The sequence below is a fragment of the Lissotriton helveticus genome, chromosome 3_1 (assembly GCF_964261635.1).
Source record: "Lissotriton helveticus chromosome 3_1, aLisHel1.1, whole genome shotgun sequence".
NCBI lineage: Eukaryota > Metazoa > Chordata > Amphibia > Caudata > Salamandridae > Lissotriton > Lissotriton helveticus.
The window spans coordinates 806,597,686-806,621,810 of record NC_136061.1 but is presented as its reverse complement, the minus strand read 5'-3'; the positions used below and the strand labels follow the sequence as shown (position 1 = coordinate 806,621,810).

Here is a 24,125-nt window from a genome sequence, read left to right as displayed (position 1 = left end):
CGATCCACAGCAGCAGTGCAGAAACCTGGGGCTCCGAGCAGACGAGAGACCTCACTCAGGCAGGCACCTTGGAGAAACTTGATTCTGTTCTGATCACCATCGTACAGACCAGAACGTCGCTGAAGCACAAAATCGACACAGTTGTGGTAGACCCAGACCTGCTACAGAACAACCATAGGAAGATCTTAGAATGTGTCATGCATGTGGAAAAGACACCTGCAGAACTACAACTGGAGTCAGGAAATGTGTGACGACTGGTCGCAGTCCTCCGAGACCTAGTAGGTCATCTACAAGAATACATGGAGGACATGGAGGGGCGATCACCAGAAATAATATGCAAGTAGTGGGATTGGCTGAGGGGGCTGAGGGCCCCAACACCTACACTACAGAGACCGGGATAAGGCATTGAAGGAGGCTCGCAAAATGTCGCCCCTACGCATCGATAATGTCCATGTGATGCTCTTTCTGGACTATACCATTGATGTCCAGCACCAACGGGCATTTTATGGTGCAGTAAAATGCAGGCTATGAGAGTTGAACCTCACCTACTTCCACCTATTTCCAGCCAAGTGCCATATGCACCATGACAACAGCCAACAGCTCACAGTTTTTTAATGACCTTGAAGCTGCCTGGAATTGTATAGACCAATTCCACAATTCCGCTCTGGCACCCCCGCCAGTGCCTGCCTCATGTCCCAGATGGGGTCACAAATGGTACCACTCCTTAAGGCATCCTGGGATATGTGGCATTGTCAGTCTCACAAAAGAAGGAAGATTGATGGTTGGCCCTCGGGAACACATCCTCCTTCTGCAGTCTTGGTCAGTTGCCAACACTAACACAACACGACTCAGCCAGCTACACTGCCTCTTCCATTTTGCACACTCCAGTACTGTGATCACGGACTCCTCTGAATATTACTCCAAAAACTACTGATGACTTGATGTGATCCTGATGATGTGACACCCCCGGCTGCTAATACTGGTATTGTCTCCCACGCACTAGCTCTTCCCATCAACTATGCAGAGATTGCAGAAGCGGTTTGTTCCCTCGCATCTAATAATACCCTGGGATCAGACTGTCTTCCTATCAAATGTTACTGGACTAACTCTGACCTGCTCTACCCCCTCCTGGAATGCTTCTATAACATGGTGATAGAATAACAACTCCTTCTGTCGCTGATTTGGGAGTCCACACTCATTTTAATTTCCAAAACCCATCAAAGACGGGTCCAACACGTTTTCACAACATCCTTTAATGATGCTTAATGCCATTTATAAAATTCTCAGCAAAGTTTTCGCGGAATGTCTCCTTCCCCTGGACCTAAGCCTAGTGTACACCAGTCAGAATGGATGCCTACCCTACCTGGTAGGATTACATCACTGAACCTTAGACGCCTTACAGAATTCTCGAGACCAGCGCTGGCCCTTGACCCGATGCAGCTAGCCTTGTATTAGACCTCGAAACTCACTGAATTGAAAATCCTTGTTTTATTTTCTCAAATCTTACGAGTTGGATGAGCAGACACTACGAATGATCCGACTCATATATGACAAGCCCCAGGTATGAGTTTGAAAGGGAAGGCATCCATCCGCATTTACTCTCTGCCGAGGCACTAAACAGGGATGTCCTCCAGCCTCTCTCCTTTTTGCCCTTGAGATAGAAACCATATCCTTCAGACTCCCTGTGGGATGGGTAGTGTAGGGACTCCCGCTTGGCGTTTGCTCCAACTCAGTCACGCCCATCTAACTCCTGAGAGAGTTACAGATACACTCCTGGTGCAAACGTGACCTGTCTACACTGCCTAACACAAGACGCTTACCTATGTCACATGTTTTGGGCATGTGCCTTGCTTGTTCATTACTGGTTGGCGATCTCGTCTCACCTCACACAACTAACCATTTTAATCCCTCTACACTTGGAAGATTTGTGCCTTGAGCACCTTCCCACACCATGTGGGATGTTGAGTCAAGGTATGCTTCCTAGACCTTGCCATACTTCTAGCATGGAGCACCCTAGAATCCCGCTGGTGGGATGCCTAACCTCTTAGCCTGGAGGGTGGAGACTCGCGACCCTGGCCTGGCCCGGCACAGAGAGTGCTTCCCTTTGCAGGGAGGAGCCTAGGGGACTTCAGCAATATCCTATCTCAATGGAGTGGGACATCCTTCTATGGTGATTTCGGACAAAGGATCAATCGCCCCGTTCTCATCCCAAACCTTGCTCTCCACCACCTAGACTATACAATAGGTGTTTAGGATCCCAGCTGGTGCCCCTTCTGCAACCTTCAAACTTGGACCTGGCCGACCAATAGCTCCTACCTTAACTGCCTTGCCCACACTATGATGCATCCTCGACAACACAGTCGCCTAGCCTTGCCAACCTACCGCCACCTAATTCCTCTTCCCTCTCATCTTTGACTAAACTTCATGGATTTGCCTACCTGCTCCAGGCCTCCCTCTACTCCCGCACCTCCCCTCCCCTCCTACCTCCTCTTTCAGGAGAAAGATATGATCCCACTCTGCCTATCACTCTCCATTACCCTTCATAATTATATGTGTTTGCATTCTCATTATTGTTGTCATTGCTCCGTACAAAAGCAATAAAGAACATAAAAAAATTCTTGCTGCTTACTATTTATATGTAATGAAGGGTCAAACAAGGAAACCTGAAAGTCGTTTCTATGAGATGATAGGCTAGCTGGAAAATCTCCAAGGAGGTTCGTGAGGAAATCTTGAAAGGATGTGTAAGTCTACTCTGAAAGAGTAACACTTGCAAGCTGCTTCTGCAAATTCTGCAGATCGTCAAACATGGACTGTTTTCAGCCACTAGTCTCACCCACCCCCAAAAATACAATAAACTAGAACTTCGGAGAAATTTGAATTATGCTAATGAAATTTACAAAACTTTTGAATTTTGTGTTATGCGAAATTCGTGAGAATTCTCAAAATTTTGCATTACCGGATGTCTCATAGTCTTTTTTTACCCAAGGGTGCATATTGCATCAACATGATTCACAAGGTACAATGGGAAACTGGTTTGAGTCGAAAACGTCTCCCTTAGTGAATTTTCTACTCAAAACAGTCTCCGACTATATCTCTAGATACTCTTGAACAGGAGATGCACTTTTGGGAAAAGAAATGACTCAAGATACTAGCAAAGCACATTTTACTACAAACGTATAATTTCATGAAAATTGAATAGACATTTATGAAATTCAGCCCTAAAAAAACACAGCCTGCTATTTTTCCCTGGGTAGAAATAGGTGCGTGAGATAGGGGTCAGGGGTTTCATGGTAGACTTCTGTCTGTCCAGGGGAGCATTGGCTGCTGCGCCCTACTGCTTCAGGTGCCCGGCACCATCCGGGCTGTGCTGCAGTACCCACCTGGGGTCCAGTGACTCCGAGCATGGAATTAATTGGATCTGAAGTTTCTGGACCCTTTATTTTTTGGCCTGTCGAGACTTCAAATGTAGGTGCCATAATTCCACCCCGCATCCTCACTCCGTGTGAAATTATGCAACTCATAATGCGGGCCTGTGATGTACAAGCAGCAGCAGTATCAGCTCACTGAAGAATGACTCAAGATCAGACAGAGCACATCTTATTGAACTAATAATTATTCAATTAACACAACTCCTTTTAAAAATCAAAAACTGAAAGTCTTACCATATTTGCACTCAGGCAGTCAAGCACCTGGATCGTTATTGTTTCATTTTCATTTTGATTAATAATGTAAGACGCTTCCTTGAATAAACCCATGTGATTACCATCAAATGTAACAAAACTGAGATCAGAGAAAATGGAACATCGACCTGAAGAGAAAAAATATAGTAGAATGTTCTCACAATCATGCTGAAATGCGAAGTATTTAAAAGCAGGAAAACATACCCTGCAGAAATGTTGACTTTCAAGATACTGCATTGCTGTACAATATACTAAACTAAAATAAGGATTCGTATAGTTACACACTTATCTTGCAATTAATATTAAAAGTAATTGTAAAGGTAAATGTTCATTATAAGCAGGGCTGCATCAACACCTCTGACAAAAGGTATTTATCTATAGGATAATACTGGCCTTAATACACTTCGTACATCCAAAACGTGTGATTCAGAAAGGTAGTATTTCAGTTGGATACTTCTCTCATTTTAAAGTTATGTGAAACATATGTTGAATATACTGGTAACTCTATGACAATAAAGTTGTCACAATAGTTTTAGAGCGCAACTCTTTGCAGGTTTTTCCTGAGATGTGATTTGTTATGGTTACACACCCACACCAATTTCGGCCTGTATCCCGGCACCTAAACCCACTCCATTAAAAGATGCTAACCCCAGAATGGCAAATAATCATGTGGTCACCAGAATACCGTGTCCTTTTCTGCAAAGTTAATTACCAGCTGCTCAGAGCAGGGGGTGTATTTTGAGCCAGGGGTCTGAGGGTGGGTTTAGGAGCGGTGGGTGGGTGTTAGGGGCTTTCCATAATTGCCCTTGGTGTTGAAGCGGGTTTGGTGGGGACTTAAGCCCCTGCCCTGTTCTGCTTGTAGTTTGAATGGGTACATAAGCAGCAACACATTTCTACTCTTCTCACTCGTTAATTCTTAGTGTGGTAGGATCCAGCAACTCAAAGGGCCAGATGTAGGTAATTCCTATTTACCGACTCCTAAATACCGAATTATACCGAATCGGTATTTAAGAGTAGGTAACTAGGAAGGAGGCATATGTAGGTAATCCTTATTTCCTAATTACCGAATCGGTAAGATTCGGTATTTACCGATTCTGTAAATACCGAATCGGTATTTCACATTGATTCCTATGGGCCTTGAAGCCCATAGGAATCAATGAGAAATACAGATTCGGTATTTACAGAATCGGTAAATACCGAATCTTACAAGGGTTCAAGGGGTGTCACTTTGACACCCTCTAGCACCCCAAGTACAGGCTTGTGTGGCATGTGGCACACATACATGCCCTAAGGGCATGTCTGTGTGTCACATTGCACAGGTGTGCATGCACAGATGTGCAAGCACACCTGAATTCGGTATTTTACCACCCAATATAATTGGGTGGTCAAATACCTACTCTTAAGGGCCTGTGGCACTCTTCGGAGTGTCAGCTACATATGGATTTACAGAATCGGTATATTTACCGATTCGTTAAAATACCGAAGTGGTAAATTTACCGAATCGGTAAATATACCGATTCTGTAAATAACGACCCACCTACATCTCAAAAACCAAATACCGGTCGGTAACGGCCGGAATCGGCCGGTATTTGGCTACCTACATCTGGCCCAAAGTGTGGTGGGGCATAATCCTCTCGGAGACACTGCTCCTCCTGTCTTAAATTAGAAGTAGATGTGAGGAGATTGTATTCTGCCAGTTACATGAAAGAAAATGTTGTCTTTCTCGAAGGATCTTTGGGCAGACGAAGTCTCTTAGAAATATCGATCATGAATTTCATACTGAAGACAAATTGTATCTAGCTTTCACTGAGTGTTTGTTTCTAACTGCAGCACTTAAACTCTTAAACGTTGGATAATACCCGAGAAAAAACAATTCAGATTCTCAAGAGTAGCACAACAGTGGTGTTTGATTGATCCAGATCCTGGGAACCTCCAATGAACTAGGGTCTTAGAAATATGGGTACATTCTCTCTTGTGAATAATTTGCCTTGCATAACAAGTTCAGCACGGACTTTGAAGGGAGTCTCATGACGCCGTAAAGCGTGTCTGACAATTCTTTCCGAAATGACAGGCAAGTGGTGAATATATGTACAATATGCCTTTCACAAGCCAATTATTTTTCCCTTTGATCGAAATGTAACAATAAATGTTGGGGAGTATAATGCATCCAATAGATTGCTTTATAATACAACATTATATGTGTGTCAAGGAAGTTTCCAAGACATGTTCTGTTGACGTTTAGAGATATTAGCTGCCACAGGACTCTTCTAGTAACTGCGGTTCATCCAGGTAATTTCATGCCCGTGACATCTGCATTTATATCTTTAGGTATTATTTGCAATCGGATATGGTATGTCATAATATGTTGTGCCTTATATTTTCCTTATAGTACCCTGGACCAGCTTAAGGTATATTATTTTCTGACAATACATTACCTTTTTGTTCTTACATTATGAAGATCCATTATATTATATTAGAGAGTGTGGAGTGATTATTCCAATTCATCTTCACATAACCAGCCTTAGATAGATTTAAGCCCATGGCCAAAACTGCATAACATTAAAATATATGTCCATATATTCAAATTTGCGACTCTGCAAAAGGAAAAGTCAGAGTATGATTTCTTTAATTGAGAGTTCCAGGTAGGAACCCCAGCCGCTGACCATTTTGAATTTCATGGAGCATTGGACAACTGCAAGAGTTCAGTCTATTGCATTCTTTTGACGCTTATGTTTTACAGTTCTCATATTTTTGGATATGCTCTTTTGACACGGGGCAACACACTATTTTTCTCTGTTTTCTAGTCTTATTAAGTGTCAGGGGTCTAGCACACAACTGTTTAGCTCTCTTCACCACATCTGTGAAAGTGTAAGCCACAAGAACTACTGCTGCAGTATCTTCCCAACTACTTAACATACGCCCACACTAACCCTTCAGTACATCTAAAGTGTTCATCAAATGATTTGCAGTCAGTAAAGTGGACTTTTGCAAAAGTATTCCTGTGGGCCTTCCTAAATATGCCCTCACACTACTACACAAGTTTGTCAATTTGTTACCCGGATGCCATACAATTTAAACAGGCATACCACCACTAAGCCAGCTGGCTAACTACCAGCAACATATACAAGCTATGGACACTTGTAAGTAAAGCAGCGTATGGATTGGTGTCTGACATCTTTTCTTGAGACACACCTACCCATGCATAAGATCAACAGCCCTTAACAATTTAGACACACATGGGTCACGCCTCGAATATTTGGCCATTCTACCTTCTAGGCCCCTTGCACTGGAACTTCCTACCTCCAGACATTCACATGAAACCCTCTGTGCAAGAGTGAAACAAATCATGGAAAGGACATCTTGAAAGACTAGAGCGTCAAAACTAGTAAAAATTATTTATTTTGAGCAACAGAAGCTCATAAAACATTAGATATAAAAAAATGTATTTGAAAAAAACCATACATATTTATAAAACAGAAATTGCTATGCACCAAACGAATATACATTGCAGATTCTCAAACACTGGTACCACATCAAACTTACATATCAAAAAGTGTTTCACTAGAAATTATCTTAAAAAACTGTAATAGACAAAGCAACAAATGCAGATATAAAGGAACATTTTATATATACTATGGATAAAAAGAGTAAAATCCAATTAAGCAATATCAGCCAGGAAAGATCATCAGAAATGTATTACCAGATTATTTATTGATATGACAGAAGGTCATCCTGGGGTGCTAATATTCTTTAAAGTGAGTTGGAAATGGGCTACTGGGAAGCTATCAACCACTGTAAGAGCCCTGTGGATTTTATTATATGCCTCACTACTAAGAGACTGCTTCCAAGACTTAAAGGCATTGAGATACTACAGTCTGATCTTAATATTCTATAAACTTCACCATATTTTTTGATGCCTAGTGTGATGCAAAGTGATTTTATTGAAGCTCTCCTTGGTTTGGCGTTGGTCGGCTAAAAAACTTGGCTATTTTGTGTCCTCAATAATATTAGGGCAAAATGGGCAATTCTGTGATTTCATGCCAGCAGAATCCCCTTTGTGCATACATTTGTTTACTAACAACATACCTAGTCTGAATGTAATTATTAAGGTATATGCAAGAGGAGGCAAAAAGTCGTCCATAAATGGTTCAAGGGCAGGGACTAATTTGAAGGAGAAAAAAATAATCTGTCAATCCAGCTAATTTCGCATTGTGGTGATATAAATCAGACGTGTGCATCCAATGTTTTCCTTTAACGATTGCCCTCGAATTAGAGTTGGTTTGTGAAGGAGAAGACCCATACATGCTCAGGCCTAAGAGATTCAGATGGAATTTTACATAATTAACCCATGGGACAGAAATCGCCAACCCTACAACTTCATCAAGAGCGGACCTGTAAATAGACAACTCTGGGGTAGACCATAGTCTAACCCAGAAAAGTAACAGTCTCAACCTTGCACTGTTCTTTTCAGGCCAGTGTAAAAAAACATGGGGAATGAGGGGGCACTTCTTAGAAGACTAAATAAGGATTTAATAAAACTGTTCCCTTTAACAATCAGTCCATTAAGATTTTCTATTTCCCATACCTCTGCACCATATAAGGCTTCTGACTGCACCTTGGCTCTATAAATCTCTATGGCAGGGGACACTCAACTTGCAGTGGTGGCTTTGAATTGTTTGGTAACTGACGTTGCACCATGGAGCATAGTAAGCTCTGATTTTAAAATGTGAGCCTTCCATTTAGTGGTTTTAGCAAACCTTACCCCCAGGTAATCGAATTGGTCTACCTGCTGGATCTTTGCCCCACACATATAACACTCACTATTTAAGGATTTGTGAGGATGTAATGTCATAATCTTAGCTTTGGAGGTATTAACCTCCAGCCCTCTGATGTCACAGTATTCAACAAATCTATCCAGTTGCTCTGCAAACCCCTCGGAGTATGGGATATTAACACAGTAGCATCTGCAAATAGTAATGCGGGTATTGAAAGCCCCCCTGCCCCCAGCCTAGGACTATCATGTACACAAATTCATAAATGAACCACCAAGTCATTAATATCGAGGGAGAACAGGGTGGGGGCAAGAAAACATCCATCGCATCCCACGCGCAATGGGTATGCAATCTGTTGGTGCTCCCCTGTTCCCCCACCTTACTTGTGTCTAGATAATGCAAGTCACTGATGGCATCTTGGAACCATGGCCAATGCGGCCCTTAAATAGACAAATGCGATATATAGAGGGTCTTTTGATAGGTTCACATGCTTCCAAGACAAGAGTGATTACTGTCTCCTTCTGCTGTAAATATAAACATTTCATTCCATACTGATAAATTGAGTCGATAAATGTAAATCTTTGGAAATATGTTTGTTTTCACACAAAAAATTGAATTTTGAAATGAATTCACACCTCTACTGGTCTTTAATCAAGCTATTCCTTACCACCTCACCATCACTGTCCCATGTCCCGTCTTCTTTTCTTTGTGAACATTTCTGATTGAAATATTTGTGTTGCTAAGTAAATACATGCATAAAACGAATAAATACATTCTATTTGCTATCAATTCATAAATTATTTTATTTCATGTTTACTGTAAGGTATTGAACAATTAGTTAAAGTTTTTAAAAATAAAAAAAAACTACTTACATGTGCATTCCCATTTTGGACAGCATTTATCTCCATTAATTTGTACGGCAAATCCTAGTACTCCACAGCTGGGTTGAGTTGCATTATAAGGACAATTTTGTGATTTATTAACTTGGATCAGTTGACCATCAACACAAATGTGCTTAATGCACTCATTCTCTGTCACAGGCTGGAAAAGGGATATTTATGCCATTAGGTCCTTAGGTAGATAAATCAGTATACTCACACTATCAAATGGATCAATACGTACAAGACTTAGCGCAAACATATAGTGCATTAACCAAACTGTTGATGTGTGGAAATGTGATGTCACACTGACTTAATCCTAGCACTTTCTGCCTAAGTACCATGTCATAGATTTCATATATTCATGTATTTTGCGTGCACATTTGTTAATGCAGTTGTATTTAGTATTTCTTGCATTTACATACATTATAACATTTGCAATATTATAGTTTGATAGTTTTGCAATAATTCATACATATTTTCTTGTGATTTATAAAGCCGTATATATTTATGTGAAGGTGCCACAAGATTAAGATGCTAATTCTTGACATCATTGGATGTGGGACCTGTCCCTTCCACAATAATGAGAAACGTGTATTTAAGGTGTGTGTTTCCACTCGGCTCCATCATTCCTCCACTGCCCATTTCTATGTTTTCCTCCTCCTTTCTACCCACATCACTCAAAGTGTACCTACTGCTCCTTCTCTTGCTACCCATCATGCCCTCTGTTTCGATTGCCACGATTGTCCTATTTCTGGTTTCCCGCTTCTTCTCGCTCCTGTTTTTTTTTTGTGCTTCTCTACAGTGCTTTGCATCACTGTACCCAACATTCTCCCCTGCATATCAATACCAATTCTGTGTTATTTATCATCCTCAAACAGTTCTGATCTGCCTCTGTACCCTACTAACTTCACACCACCATCTGGACTAATTATATGTCCCGTAAAGTGGACCTAAAGGCATCTGAGCTTTGTTTGCCAAAATTGCCCTCCACAAGGAGGCTCCAATGCAAGGCTATTTATGGATGGCCTTTTTCCTTAAATATTTATAGGTGAAAGTCACCTAACCAAGTACCACTAAGCAACACACAAATATACATACAAAAGGGGCCTTGGGTTAGCCCTCTAAAGCAGTTGGTGTGTTTTGGCGAGCCCCCTTCTGGCATTGACTTGTTGGCTAGTCATCATATTATGGGACCAGCCTACAGCATATCGCTAATATTTACATGTTTTTTCAAAGAATTCTTAGAGTAATGACTTTCTTCATTCCGATGTCTGTGAGCATCCTACTGACTGACAGTGTAGGTCATTAAGAAAGACAATTGCGTGGAAGGCTCCCCAGAAAGCTGCAGGACAAACTTTCTCCACAGAGTCCCTTGTAACTTCCATAATGATACTCCTTCTTTCAACTGCCACCTTCAAGTAAGGACCTCACAACTCCATGCAGTCCACCCAGCAAAGAAGGATCTATGCACGTAATTAGTTCAGTAAAGCTTCCAGGAGCCTTTTCCAATTAAAAGTCATTGCTTGGAGGGTTACATGTATTTTCCTAAGGTCTGACGCAACTCTAGGTGCCTGAACCAATTATGGTTGCTACAAGTGACAATGCCGGTCTTTTCGGATGGTGTCTCGGAAGGGACTGGCATCAGCCATAAATTCTAATTTTGGTCAAATAGTCATATCAACATCTAAGAAAACGCTAAATACATCTTTCCACCTGTATGATGACTAGCATATTTTACAATATTTTGAGGATCAGTTTTTAACGGTCCAGTGTATTTAGACCGCCCTGGCCCCCTCGCTGGTTGCTCCAATTCTTGCAATGCTGCCATATGCTCAATCCTGACAGTAGCTATGAAAATCGCAGCATGGTCAGGCCCTAAATGGCACTTAGTAATTCATGCTTGACCTCAACCTTGTAAGACTGTAACATGATTGGTTATTCACCTCCCAGTCTAAGGCCACTTCTCCTCATGTCTGCTTGCAGTATGACACGCCATGACGCTTGGGCTTGTAATCATGTGTGCTGAGAGGCAGAACAAGATCTGGGTAAACTGAGACAAGCTCCAATCTAATCATTGGACTGTGACTTGAGTTCTGCTGCCGGCCCCATAGTAATGTTGCTGTGAGCGCCATTCGAGAATGAACCAAATATCAGCAGCTGGAAGCGCAAACAGACCAGTTGCAGATATAGGTACGAGGGCGGGATTTTTACCTGAGATGAGAACGTACAGTGACTCCTTCCCAGGAGAAGGGGGCAGCAGATTTCCAACCCCATAGCGACTCTTGATTTAATACTGATGCACACAAGGCAGCCAACATAATGATAGAAAAAAAAGGAAAAATTAAGTTGTGAATACGTTTACCAGATTAATTCATGACATCAGCAGCAAACAACCTCCGGTCCTGGAGCTTTAGTAACCTATTGTATTCTGGGAGACGTAGTGTTGCTTTATTCTATCGTAGCCAAGAACACTAACAGCCTAGATAAATGAGTTGTAAAAGGGAACCCCTGCACTAGAACACGGTCCCTCATGACATGGAGTGATCAGGTACCCTTATTAATGCAACAGGTGAATCCGCCAGTGCTGAACCCGAGAAATGACATGGTCCAGAAGGGGTTAGGCAGAGCATTGAGCTGTTTGTGAATCCTACCTTGCTGGATTGGATTAAAAAGGCAATGGATATGTGGAAAGCATTGCAATTTCTTTAAATCCACTGATCCAACAAACCGGCAACTGGACTTTGACAGTGTTTGCAGAAATGTAGGTTTTACCAGCTCAGGCAGAGACAGGTTCGTATATAACCAGACAACTCAATGTATCCTATTTTAGTTGTGAGCTTTTCCCTTTGTCTTTTGGTACTTACAGTTTGTCATGTGTAATGGGAGAAGCCCGGGCAAAATAGGAGTGTGTAAGCTACACAAGCTTGATGTGGAGCAGTTTAAGATCTTTGCATACAGAACAAGCCCAGAAAAATAAAATAAAACCAAAATCTTTCTTTAAATTTTCAATGAAACGGTTTGTATCGACCCAATTTAGGGATAGATATACCATAACGGGTGTTGGAAAACAACCAAAAGCCACAGAACTTTCTATAGCCACTGGTCTGACGTACTAAACCTACCTGGTCCATTGAAAGGCAGGATTTCTTCAGGTAGGAGGTCCCGCCTGTAGTGCCTTGCAAGTTAGAAATGATGGAACCCTTGAAGTTCCTTATAGACACTGTAAAACTGTGACGTAAATGCTAGAATGCAATACAATGAAGCCATTTTTTTGAATTTTTGTGTTTTCAGGTACACGCAGATGCATTAAGACGTGTAATACTAAGCGCAATGTGTAGTGTAGTCATTGGTGGGTACCTAAGATGGGGCTGACCCTACAAGGGGAGACAGTTTAGGGGAATAGTAACCTGAAGATCGACAGTGCTCTCCCTGAGAGTTTGCCATGGTCCAAGCAAACTGCTTCTGTGTGCCACATGTGTTGCAGGCAAAGTAGGGAACCGGCCCTTAATGCAAGTGGAGTGAAAGCACAACTCCAGCTGCTGTAGAAAAGTTTAATACAACAACAGCATTGCAAAGAAATCTATGTATCAGTTACTGAGAACCTGCTGGTCAGACCGTGCATAAAGGTACTGTGCTGCTGTGCAATGTACAGTCACATATAATACGAACCTGTTCATATCTGAAACGGCATGCCACTAAAGGTGCTGGTTAGCGGCTCAGAACAACTCCATAGGTCTCCAGAAAAGTGAAGGGCCCGAGTGGAGACCAGGAGGGAGGTCAAAGGTCCACTGACTGGCCAAGTTGATCCAAAGGCCAGAACAGTATACATGAAGCAGATCCTAGCGGGCAGCAGACAGTGTTGGAGAGGGCTCAACTCTCAGTGTCAACCACTACCAGAAATGGGTAAAATGCTCATGCTTTCCAGAAACCACCACCACAGTTCATTACTGTAAAAAGGATGAATATTGGCGATAGACGGACTGCTCAGATAGAGACATTTGATGAGTTGTTGATGCACTTGAAGAGAGCGATAGCAAAAAGATTATCGAGTATCTTGAAAATCTTGCAGGTGATTGTGTAAAAGAAGTCAAAGAAAATGCCACAAACTGACTAAGAGGTCACATATTAAATTAAAGAAACAGTGAATCTCAGTTTAATCCAATGACCAATGTTGATTACAAACAATACATCTTCAATCAAGAATGTCAGAAAGTTGGTGAATTCATTGATGAATTTGTAAAAAAAGATTCGACATGCTCATCAGAAATTGTAAGTTTAATGAATTTAATGATGAAGCTATGCATCTGAGAGTTACTGACGAATGCTTGTCAGATTCATTCAAAAGATGACTGCTGAGAGAAAATCTTAGTATGGAATGATTGTTAATGGCTGCCAGAGCTGAAGAGTGTGCTCATACAAAGCTGCTGACATAGAGACCGGAGGTGGATAGAATAAATCCGTAATGAGTGTGAAAAGTAAGCCAAAATGAAAGAACCATTTGTTATGGTTTGCAAAGCGAAGGAAGAAGTAAGTGTGTCATGAAGAGAAGACAAAATGGCAACCAGAATGTTCCAGAAACAACGTACGACGCACACCCCCAAGGCCATCGGCAATATCAGCTACGAAAAATCACCAGTGAATGAAGTGGATCGTCATCTAAATCATTGTCAAACAGTTCTTCTGTATCAGTATTAAGTGAAAGTGAACAGAAAAGAATGTGCATGGTTTAGCTGCTTGTGAAGAAGAATGTCAGTCAAAGAAAGAATAACATGCCAAAGCCCAAAAGTCATTCAAACATTGCCATAAGATTACACTGAAAGTAAATGGTTGTTTGTTACCTTTCATTATCAACAATGATGTATATTGTATCGATAAACATTATGCCTGAGGAGAAATACAGTGAATTATCTCCACTGTCGCAACTTACGCCATTAAAAACCAAAGTGTATATATACATGGGCTGCATCCATGCCTTTGAAAAGTCAAGGTTCATTCATAGCGACAATGAAACACAAAAAAACAAAGGTACAAGCACCCATCTATGTGCTTCAAAGCACAGCGTCTAGTGCCTGTCTACTCAGATATCGGTCAGATTTCTATGAATTACAACATGAATGCTCACCATGAAACAGTAAGTCAGTTACCTTCATTATTTCATTGTTTGGGAAAGCTTATGACTAAGAAAGCAAAGGTGCATATTAATGAGGACGTTCGTCCTGTTGCTCAGAGACATAGACAAGTTGCTTTTCATTTGCAAGAAGCAGTTGAAAAAGAACTTGAATCATTACATAAGCATGATATTATTGAGCATTCTACTGGTCCAACTCCATGAGTTCCATAGTCATTTTGCCTGAAAATGAGCTTTCGCATTTGCGTTGACAAGTATCAGGCAAACAAGGCAATTGAATGAGAATGACAGGTCCACACATTGCTGACATGATAACACAACTAAATGGAGCAAAGGTCTTCTCTTGCCTTGATCTAAGAAAAGGTTTTCGTCAGTTGAAAGTCAGAGAAGATTGCAGATACATTGCAACCTTTTAAACACAAGTTGATCTGTTTTGATACAAAAGACCAAGGGGCCGATTACATGTTTGTCAGTCCAATGGACCACCAAACCCATGGTTGGACCGCCATAGGACCACTGCTACCACTGCTACCAACAGGGATCCACGGCGGCCTTGCAAGGGTCTGAGGCCCACAATATGCGAGCATATTACGAGTTTCCTCACCACCACAATTTTCATGGCGGTGAGACCACCATGACAAGTGTGGCAGTGAGGAAACTAAGAGGATCTAGAGGGTGCCCTGATGCCTCAGGGCCAAGTATGCATGCAGAGGGGCACATTTGTGCCCCCCTGTATGCATGCAACCCTAGTTCCTGCATCGCATGGACTTCACTGTCCATGCCGTGCAGGAACGTGCTGTGGTGCTGCCATTGCAGTACCTTTCTATTTTCAGATATGAATCTTTGAAAGGCATCACAGTGTGACCACCTGACCTGTATTCCAACCGGAATATGACAGGTGGCCAGACTACAAGTTTGGCAGTCTTGGGGCAGGCCGTGGGTGTTGCGGCCCGCTCAAAGACGGCCAAACTCGTAATCAGGCCCTACATTTTTGTGTGTCATCTGCTGCAGAATTGTTTCAAGATGTCATTTGACGTATCATACAGCCTATCATAAATGCATTCAATTATAGCGATTACATATTTGTTTTCGGAGATACACAAAAAGAACACAATAAAGCTCTTAAACAAGTAAGTCATTTACTTGCAGAATCAGGTTTACTTGTATGCAGATGAGTGTAAGTTCCATAATGCAAAGCTAAAATTCTTTGGCTGTATCTTTTCCGATGGGGTTAAGACACCGGATCCTGCTAAAGTACAAGTGCTGCCAAATGCCTAAGAAACGTCCGATGGAGCGGGCCTCATGTCCTGAGCTGTTGCCAGGTGATGTGAGGTATCCACCCGTGAAATTACGGGTGATGACAGCAAATCCTGTAGACCTTACCAAAACATCAGATGTGCTGTGCATACCTGAAGGTATGCACTCAAGATAAACGGATCAAGTCTTTGAATTGTAGAAATCGAGTTTTCAGTGCATTAAGACGGTGACCTGATGAAGGCGATAACACCGAAACGCGCGTAGTCTTATGTACCGTTGTGCCTCCATCTTTTTGTCTAAGTTTTGGTTGTACTGTTCTTTACAACTGGTTTTGTGTTTATGATAAAAATAATATTACAAATTATGAAAATATCTACATAAATTGATAAAACTGGATAAAAATGGGGGGAAAAAGGAATGATAGAATCATTAAATAAATGAATGTCAGTTTTTTACTATCCTGGTTATACATATTTATTTGTATGTTATAATTTTGATTTTGTAATGGGCTGACAATAAGATTTCTCAAATATTGACCTGTTTCTGCTATAGTCAATATTGTGACTGACTGAGCTATATATTTTTACCTAATATGAAAATTCACATATTCGATTAATTGAAGATCCTTCATTTACTACTCAAGTGCGAGACTAGATGGTATCTTTGCAACCTGGGTGTCCTGGCCATAGTGAAGTATTACAATGGCCCACATTTAAACAGTTGAGAGTTTAAAGATTTCTTGGAACATTTGGATGAAAAGCATCGAAAAAGCACTCCTATGTAGCCACAGGCCAACAAACTTGTTGAGCATTTTATGAGGGCGCTAAATAGAGCAGTCCAGCGTGCCAATCTTGAGAAGCTTGATTTGAAAACTGTGTAGAATTCCACCACGTGTGCATATTGATCAACACCTAATTGACCAGAGGTGAAAGTCCCGTGACATGGCTGTTCGGGAGAGCAATGAACACCAAGTTATCTCAATGGACCAATAGCAAGAAAGATGAGACAGAGACTCATGAGAAAGACTTGGGTAAACAAACAGAAGATGAAAGCATATTTTGATTAAAAGGATATCTAGAATATCTAGATATCATGGTTTGGGCTTTTGTTAGATTGTGCAATGTGGATCAAGTGGTTTCTTCATGTGGTAGTTTGTAACAGTAGTCTGAAACTGAACAAGGATCATTGATTTACATGGGTGTTTACAAGTGATAGAGCCAACTACTTTGAAGGAGGAATGACCACCTCCCACTTTATAGGCCCAAGTTATTGTTTCCCCTTGGTCCTTTTCAGGGGTATTTTTTAGGGCAGGCTTGTTATGAGTGATGATGAACAGGCTAGGGCCACCGGGTATTTGCAGGTGAAAGAGAGATGGGGAGGGATGAGACAGAGAAGAACTAATATGCACCACTGTGTTCTCCTTTGCCATCTTTTGTCCTGCCACACTCACTCCTCACCCCACACACCCACATCTGTACACTTAACTTACCCTGCTCACCACAAGTACTTTAAGACTTGATGGAGCTAGCACCAAGGCAACTCTACAACCTCTGATTCTCACACACTTCCCGTCTAGTTTCAGGTGGCAGGAGGGACTACTGTGCTGGCAGCTAAACAACATCAAAACATTACAGCAAAAGTAGCAGCACTTGGCCCCCACTGGGACCCATCCACCCATATGCGATGGCTTGAGGTTTACAGAAAAATGATATATTCCAGAGCAGTCTTGTGAATGTGGGGCACACAAACATAATGTCTCTGTCTAGCTTTTTTGCTCACCTAAGCGCACATGAGTCAGCATTGTGTGTAAAAAACCTCTGAATTTACAGAGAAGTCATGGCTACCCAATTGCATGCCCATTCAAACATTCTTGTCATGGACTTTTCTTCTCAGTATAGATTCTCAACAATCTTAGTTTCAAACTGGAGTTCGCATACAGACCACCATATTCGAATACAGCTTGCATTAATTCTTATGCAATTTAGGATCCCAAATATGCATTACGTGTAACCATTGGGTGGTGGTTGGCAGCTATATATTTGATCAGATATTATTTGATGTAAAGTTCCACATCTAAACAGATTATTTTCTCTTCACTATAATGTAAGTAAATTGTATATTTGAATCATTGTCGTTCATATAAAAACAAAAACCCTAAAGTTGTTCTGCACTTCCTTTCCAGAGATTAAAGCATTCATCTTTGAATCTCCCCAATACAAGATGTGTTCATTCCAGTCCACTCCAAGTGGTCCCATATCTGCTCCTCCTCCATCCACCCCAATAAGAGGTTCTCTTATGGTATGAGCGAATCTGGAACCCATTGCAGTCCCCTGCAATTTTCTGTAACATTCATCTTTAAAGAAATATACATTATTATTCAAAATCAGTTCTGTCATTGACAACAACATCTCAGTATGTTCCCATAAGCATACAGATCTACTGCTCAAAATGTGACAAAATACACTCATCCCTTTATACAATTGTGTGCCTTTCCTCCTTTGGCTCTCTTTCCTAGGTTCCTGATTTGTCTACTGGGGGGCTCTCGGGTGCCACTGGTGCTGGTGGTCCTGGTTAGCCCCATCGCTCTTGGCATCAGGGTCTTGAGCTCATGCTAGTCCAGGTGCCCTAGTTGTTTTGGCTCCCGTCTCCTCTACGGTCGTTCTTTAATTTCTGTCTGAGGTTTCCTCTCTCATTTGAGGGGCGGAGGTTGAGGTGCTCAGGGCTTTCTCAGCATTTAGCAGTGGCCTTCCCTCTGTCTCTTGGTTCCCCCCTCTACTGTCCTTTGAGTGTCATAGGTTTGGCTTTGGCAGGAGCTTCTTCAGTGTTTCCCCCTGAAAACATCCTGGCTAGCTGTCTTGCTATTCTGTGGGACAGTTTTGTGGCCTGCTGGTGTTATCTCATTTGTGGGCCCAGAGGTTTGTAGTCCTGACACCTGGATCCCCATGGCGGTCCTTGGCTGAGGTGGCAGGCTGGGGGGGGGCAAGGTTGCTGTGAGTATTTCTCCTGTCTGCCTCTTGCTGTTGCCTCAGTTTCCTTTCCTGGGACTGGTCGGTGGTGTTGGGGGCTCTGGTTGTGTTGGCGGGCTTCGGGGGGTGTTTTCTTTTGTCTTGTTGTACTTTGTTTTGGCGGCCCTCCCTTCAGCCTGATGATTTGAGTTTTCCGATGATTCGTGAATACTATGGTTGTTTTTCCACTGTTATGCATCTTCCTATATTCCACTGGGGTCTTCTCCAATCCTTGCCCTGGGTGGGTTTCGACCTACTTTGGTGGCTGCTACTGGGGCATTTCTGGGGTCTTTGTTGGATATGGGGTGGACTTTGCTGGGTCTTCTTTTGGTCCGCCTGTCTTCTTTCAGGCGGCATGGCTCTTGGTGTTTTTTTTTCTGTTCATGCTGCCTCCTGGGGGAGGGGGTGATGTCTTCTTTTGTGTCAATTGGTCGTGGATCACTAATGGGTTTGCCTTGCTTTTTCTATGTCTGGGGCTCCTCCTCCGTCGGGGGTGCTGGGGGCCTTGTTTGGGACATGGCTGCTTCTTGGGCTACTTTAGTTGGGTGCCCTTTTAGGTGGCTGATTCCCTGGTTTATTTGGTTTGGGGGTTGCTTGCTGTGCGTCCCTGCGTTGTGGTTTGGACCTGTGTTGATACATCGCCTTTAGGTGCTGCTGTTTGGTGTTGTATCCTTTTATGTTTTTGCTCTCTATGAATACCGAGTTCCTGACTTGGGTATTCTCCATTTGTAATGAATGGGATGAAGACAGGAGGTACCATAGGACAGGTCAATGAATGGGCAAAGTAGATACCCTCCAGACTACCTCCTGCCAGAAACAGGCCACCAGAGGAACCTGCGCAACAAGGCAGGAAGCAAAAAAAGCCCAGGAAGGGCCCCACAGTCAACACTCCTGAGAAAAGACCAACTCAGAGTATGAGAGGAAAGTCTGAGTAGGGGGGAATCCCTGATATAGAACATCATCGATCACCAGAAAACCGCAGATGCCCTCCCCTCTTTCGAAAAGGACCACATGCGAAAATGAGTCGCAAAGGAATTCCAAAGAAAAGATGAACCTGCATCGCCCACCAGCTCAGATCCAAGACGACAGCTGGAAAACACAGGATCAGGAGACCAAGAACGGGGAAGCGTGGACCCTAATCAACGCCACACCCAAAGTACACCACCACAGCCATACCAGAAGGACAGCAGAGCCCAAAGACACAAGCAGCCCGAGGAGTAGCATCCAAACCCAGAACGCAGGGCACTGAAACCATAATGGGCAGAGGAACAAAACCATTGGAAAATGGTCCAGTGAAACGCAATCATCAGTCTACCGAAAGTCGAGGCAGTCTACAGATCCTAACACCAGAACCAGTCATAAAGGCAGCCCCAGGGTTGAACACGCCCACAAGGCCCTAAACAATCAGAACCGGACTGAGGGAAAAACACAAAACCACAGCAGACCAAGGCCAGAGCAGCGCTGAGCTGAAAATACATGGGAGCAAGGGGAACAACTGACAAAACAGGAGCCCCTAGGAGATCTTGCCCACAAACAAAATGAAGAAAGGGTAATATACCCCCAGGGCACACCGGGACCAGATGCTAAATGGAAGACTCCAGGGAAAACACCCCTCAAGTGTTCGAAAGAGACGACCATGACACACAGGCAACCACTAACAAACACTATTCCCAGCATACCCCTTACCGACCAACCGCAGCCAGAGCGAGGTCAGGGGAAAGAGACCATCCTAGCCAACCTAAGATGGATGCAACAACACACCAGTAGGCATGCTGTTTCTTCCATCACGGGGGTCGTTGAAAAAGCCAAACGCCTCACCCCTGAAGTAGCAAAGGGCCTCGGAACAGTGCAGCGGCCAGGCCATGAAAATAATAAGCGCTCCAGGAAGGGCACACAAACATATGGTGGCATACACAGGAAGAAGAAAGAAATAAAGAATCTGCTGCCAACGCCCGACATTGTGCCCCAGGACCACAGGAACCACCCTGACTGGCACATCACCAGGAACCCAGACATCCCAGCCTTGTACGAAACGAGCAACCCGGGACAGGCGTGAGAGGAACCCACGCTAAAAGGCCTACACCATAACCTATGGAAAGTGAGCTGAAGAACGATGATGGATGCAACCCAAATCTGTGACTGGGGGTGAATGTCTGAAAAGTTTTAGCGCTCCGTCCATCATCTCCTTGTGTTTGCTTTGTTTGCCCTAAGTTGGCAGGGTATGCCCAGACATGGATCCCTTGCTCCCTTTGCCACTGGATTCAAGCTAGCCTGGCTGATGAGGGCTGTTAGCCCGAAACCGGTCACAGGATGCCTGTTTCTGGTCCAGGGAGACATGGCTTGGCAGTTCAGGCTGGACTATACCCATGAGGCACAGGGTCAAGACTGATTTGCATATAGCTGTATCTGAACTGGGGTGGCGAAGTGAGCTAAAGAACGATGATGTATTCAAATCAGATCTGTGACTTGGGTGAGTGTCTGAAAGTTTCAGCGCTCCGTCCAGGATGTATGACATTACAACGCATGCTTTTACCACGCATGCCTTTACAACGCTGTTTTTACAACGCATGCTTTACAACACATAGTGCTTTGGGGCGCTGGATAGTGATTAGTTTAATTTACTATTCCAACTCCAGTCCCCGTGGATAGTAGGGTAGGTGTTGGATAGTAAATTAAACCTATTCCCAATCCTAGAGCGCCCCCCAGCGCAATGCGTTGTAATGGTTTGCGTTGTAAAAGTTGCGTTGTAAAGGCACTGCGTGGTAAAAGTTGCGTTGTAAAGGATGTTTCCCCTCCGTCCATCATCTCCTTGTGTTTGCTCTGCATGTAGAATATAGCTATTGAAATGGACCAAACCCTAGAAAAGCCAGCAAAAGAAATCACCATGTGGCAGCACCGGTAGTTGCCAGCATCCACCTCCAATCCGGAAGACGCCAACAAAAGGATACACAGGCGCGCACTTATCCCCTGACACACCTGTGCCAACCAACATGCCCCAAAAGGACACCTGGCCACCCAGAAAGCACTCACCAGCTCGCATTTCCTGAGCCTCAGTCTGCTCGCAGGCCTGGACGCTTCTCTCCATGCCAGCCCAGCAGCTAGGGAGATACGCACCATTGAGCCATGTTGGGACCCAGAAGTTCGGCTCTCAGAACAACTCTGACTTCCCACAAACACGTCCCCCTGCCAGCCAGGGAAAGGTGCACACCGTCCGCCGTCAACACCATCGACCAGCTGTGATGACGGCCCACAGCATTTGTAGAAGCCTCTCGCATTCCTCAACACATTCTGTCAGCAGAAAAAAGAACAGAAGGAATGCTAGGGAAGTACGCCTCAAGTACTCCCCTCAGAAGGGGGTGAGTAGAGGTTCCAATATTTCTTGTGTTTTTTTTTCTGTCTCTGCATGATATTTATATCTCCATTAGTAATGAATGGGACGAGGACAGGAGGGAACTGAGGCTAGTCAAGTCTTGCATAGCTGTGTAAATCCCAAATATGTATTTGCACTGCCCAGTGCCATATTTGGTGATCCAAAGGCGACAGAACAGCTTACTAAATCTGGGGCTAAATTATTTATGAAATCAGATATCATTTAATTAATTGAGTAAGTCAATGATTACTCTCTAGATCTATTGACCCACGTTCACCTCCTCTTCCTTCGCAGGCCTAGAAATGCAGAAGTAATTTCAAATATAGGAATCTTTTTTTTCCACATCTGGTACTTAAAAGGCATACCCTGTCATTGTCAACTAGAATTAATCTACATGCCGTCAAAATATCTTATGTTCCTAAAAAATATGTTTACCCTGTAGAAAGCAGAAACCCTTTGCATTGTAAAGAAGTCATGGATATCATCTATTGGACAAAAAGAATATGGGCTGCTATGTATTCTGGATGATCTCAAGAGGGTAAGTGATACTGCTTGTCATTGTACGGCTTTTGTCAGACATGTCAACGATGTGTTATTTCAAGAGCCATCTTCTCCAACACTTCTGAAAACCTTATATAGATGACAGGCTGCTGCAATCCTTCTAACCGAACAGTAGCATGTGTCTTCTACTTTGCAATTTTGCTCTGTCCTTTTTAGGGTTCCTACTTGGTTTTCTCTACCTCCACTTGATGATCATTTCCAAATGCTGAATATACCAAAATGCTGTGGTAACTTGATTGAAGGCAAGGTTCATGAATGCTACAACTAACTGAAGATTGTCATATTTTCATTTTCAATATCTTGTCTTTCCACACTTGGTTTCTTCAGTTAAAACAATGGTATCTTTCAAACTAGACACTGCAAGGTTCATTGATCTGGTGAAGGTCATGCATTTGTACCAATTACAAATATGCGGTCCCTTTTAAGTGATAAATTTAGAAATGTCCAAATATACTTCTCTTCTTAGCAGTCCTTGCTGTGGGCCTCAAAACCAGTGCATTTACACTGTTATATATTGTTTTTACTTACTACCTCCTTAAACTCATTACAAAAAACTAGGGGAAAAATTCAGAAAGACACTTACGAATATATGTTCCCACCGTCTCGAGCAAAGGCGTGGGGACGTGTACTTCTACTACTAGGCATAAATTACTATCCAGGGGCAGAGCCAGCACAGGACGTGGAGACCGCTCCAGCACGCGGGTAAGAATGGCGGCATAGAGAGACGCTACTAGACAACCTATGAGTAAGATATCGAGTACCCGTTATTCACGTTTTTTTCCCATCTATGTTTATTTTACTACAGCTCGGGTTATGAATACCCTCGCACCCTGTTGACGATTGCGATTCCCTGAACGAAGGTAATTCTTCCTCCTTTTTTAAGACCATAAAAAACAGCGAGTCGCATTTCCAAAAACAGTAACTGACATAGCATCCTCAGTAAATACACTTTTTGTCTGTCATGAGAGGATTAACGTACCATTGGCTGTATAGTATCGTTTACTAATTAATCTATTAATCAGCGAATGCGAAAAACTTGATATCAATTCTGTCGTTTATGGGTTCCGAAGGATGCCGAGAGAGAACATTCAAGCGCTAACCACTCTTTTCGTCACAATACCAGCCCCATATAATGATTTTGCTGGCTTTATTATTACTGGAGGGTTGAGTATGTTCACCCATTTGTCCGATAAGAACTATGATATAATAAGACGGCTTATACCAAAGGCCGAATTTTGTCACGAACATCTTATAGTCTATATGTTCACATAGGAAGAGAACATTTACTCTCAATGTTATTCTAAAGATACATGAGTGATCAAACCTACGAGGAATAACCAACTAACCCTTGTGCCCACAACTGTTTGTTTCAGTCACAAAAGTAACAATGTTTTATACATCATTTCGCAATTTAGCCCCTAGTGTTCCCAGCTAGGATCCATTTACCCCCTCCCTATTCCTCCCTTCTACT

The 24,125-nt window shown here is 42.8% G+C and overlaps 1 protein-coding gene across 1 annotated transcript in view; it reads right to left on the bottom strand.

The window, feature by feature from the left end:
• The window catches only part of OTOG (otogelin), a 1,048,712-nt gene that overhangs the window by 339,707 nt on the left and 684,880 nt on the right, over positions 1 to 24,125 (bottom strand). Inside the window, exons 36-37 of the mRNA XM_078682941.1 lie at positions 9,325 to 9,493; positions 3,663 to 3,808 (exon numbers count right to left, since the gene is read on the bottom strand). Of these exons, the coding sequence (XP_078539067.1) occupies positions 3,663 to 3,808; positions 9,325 to 9,493 (315 nt within the window). The remainder of the gene's footprint in view (positions 1 to 3,662; positions 3,809 to 9,324; positions 9,494 to 24,125) is intronic.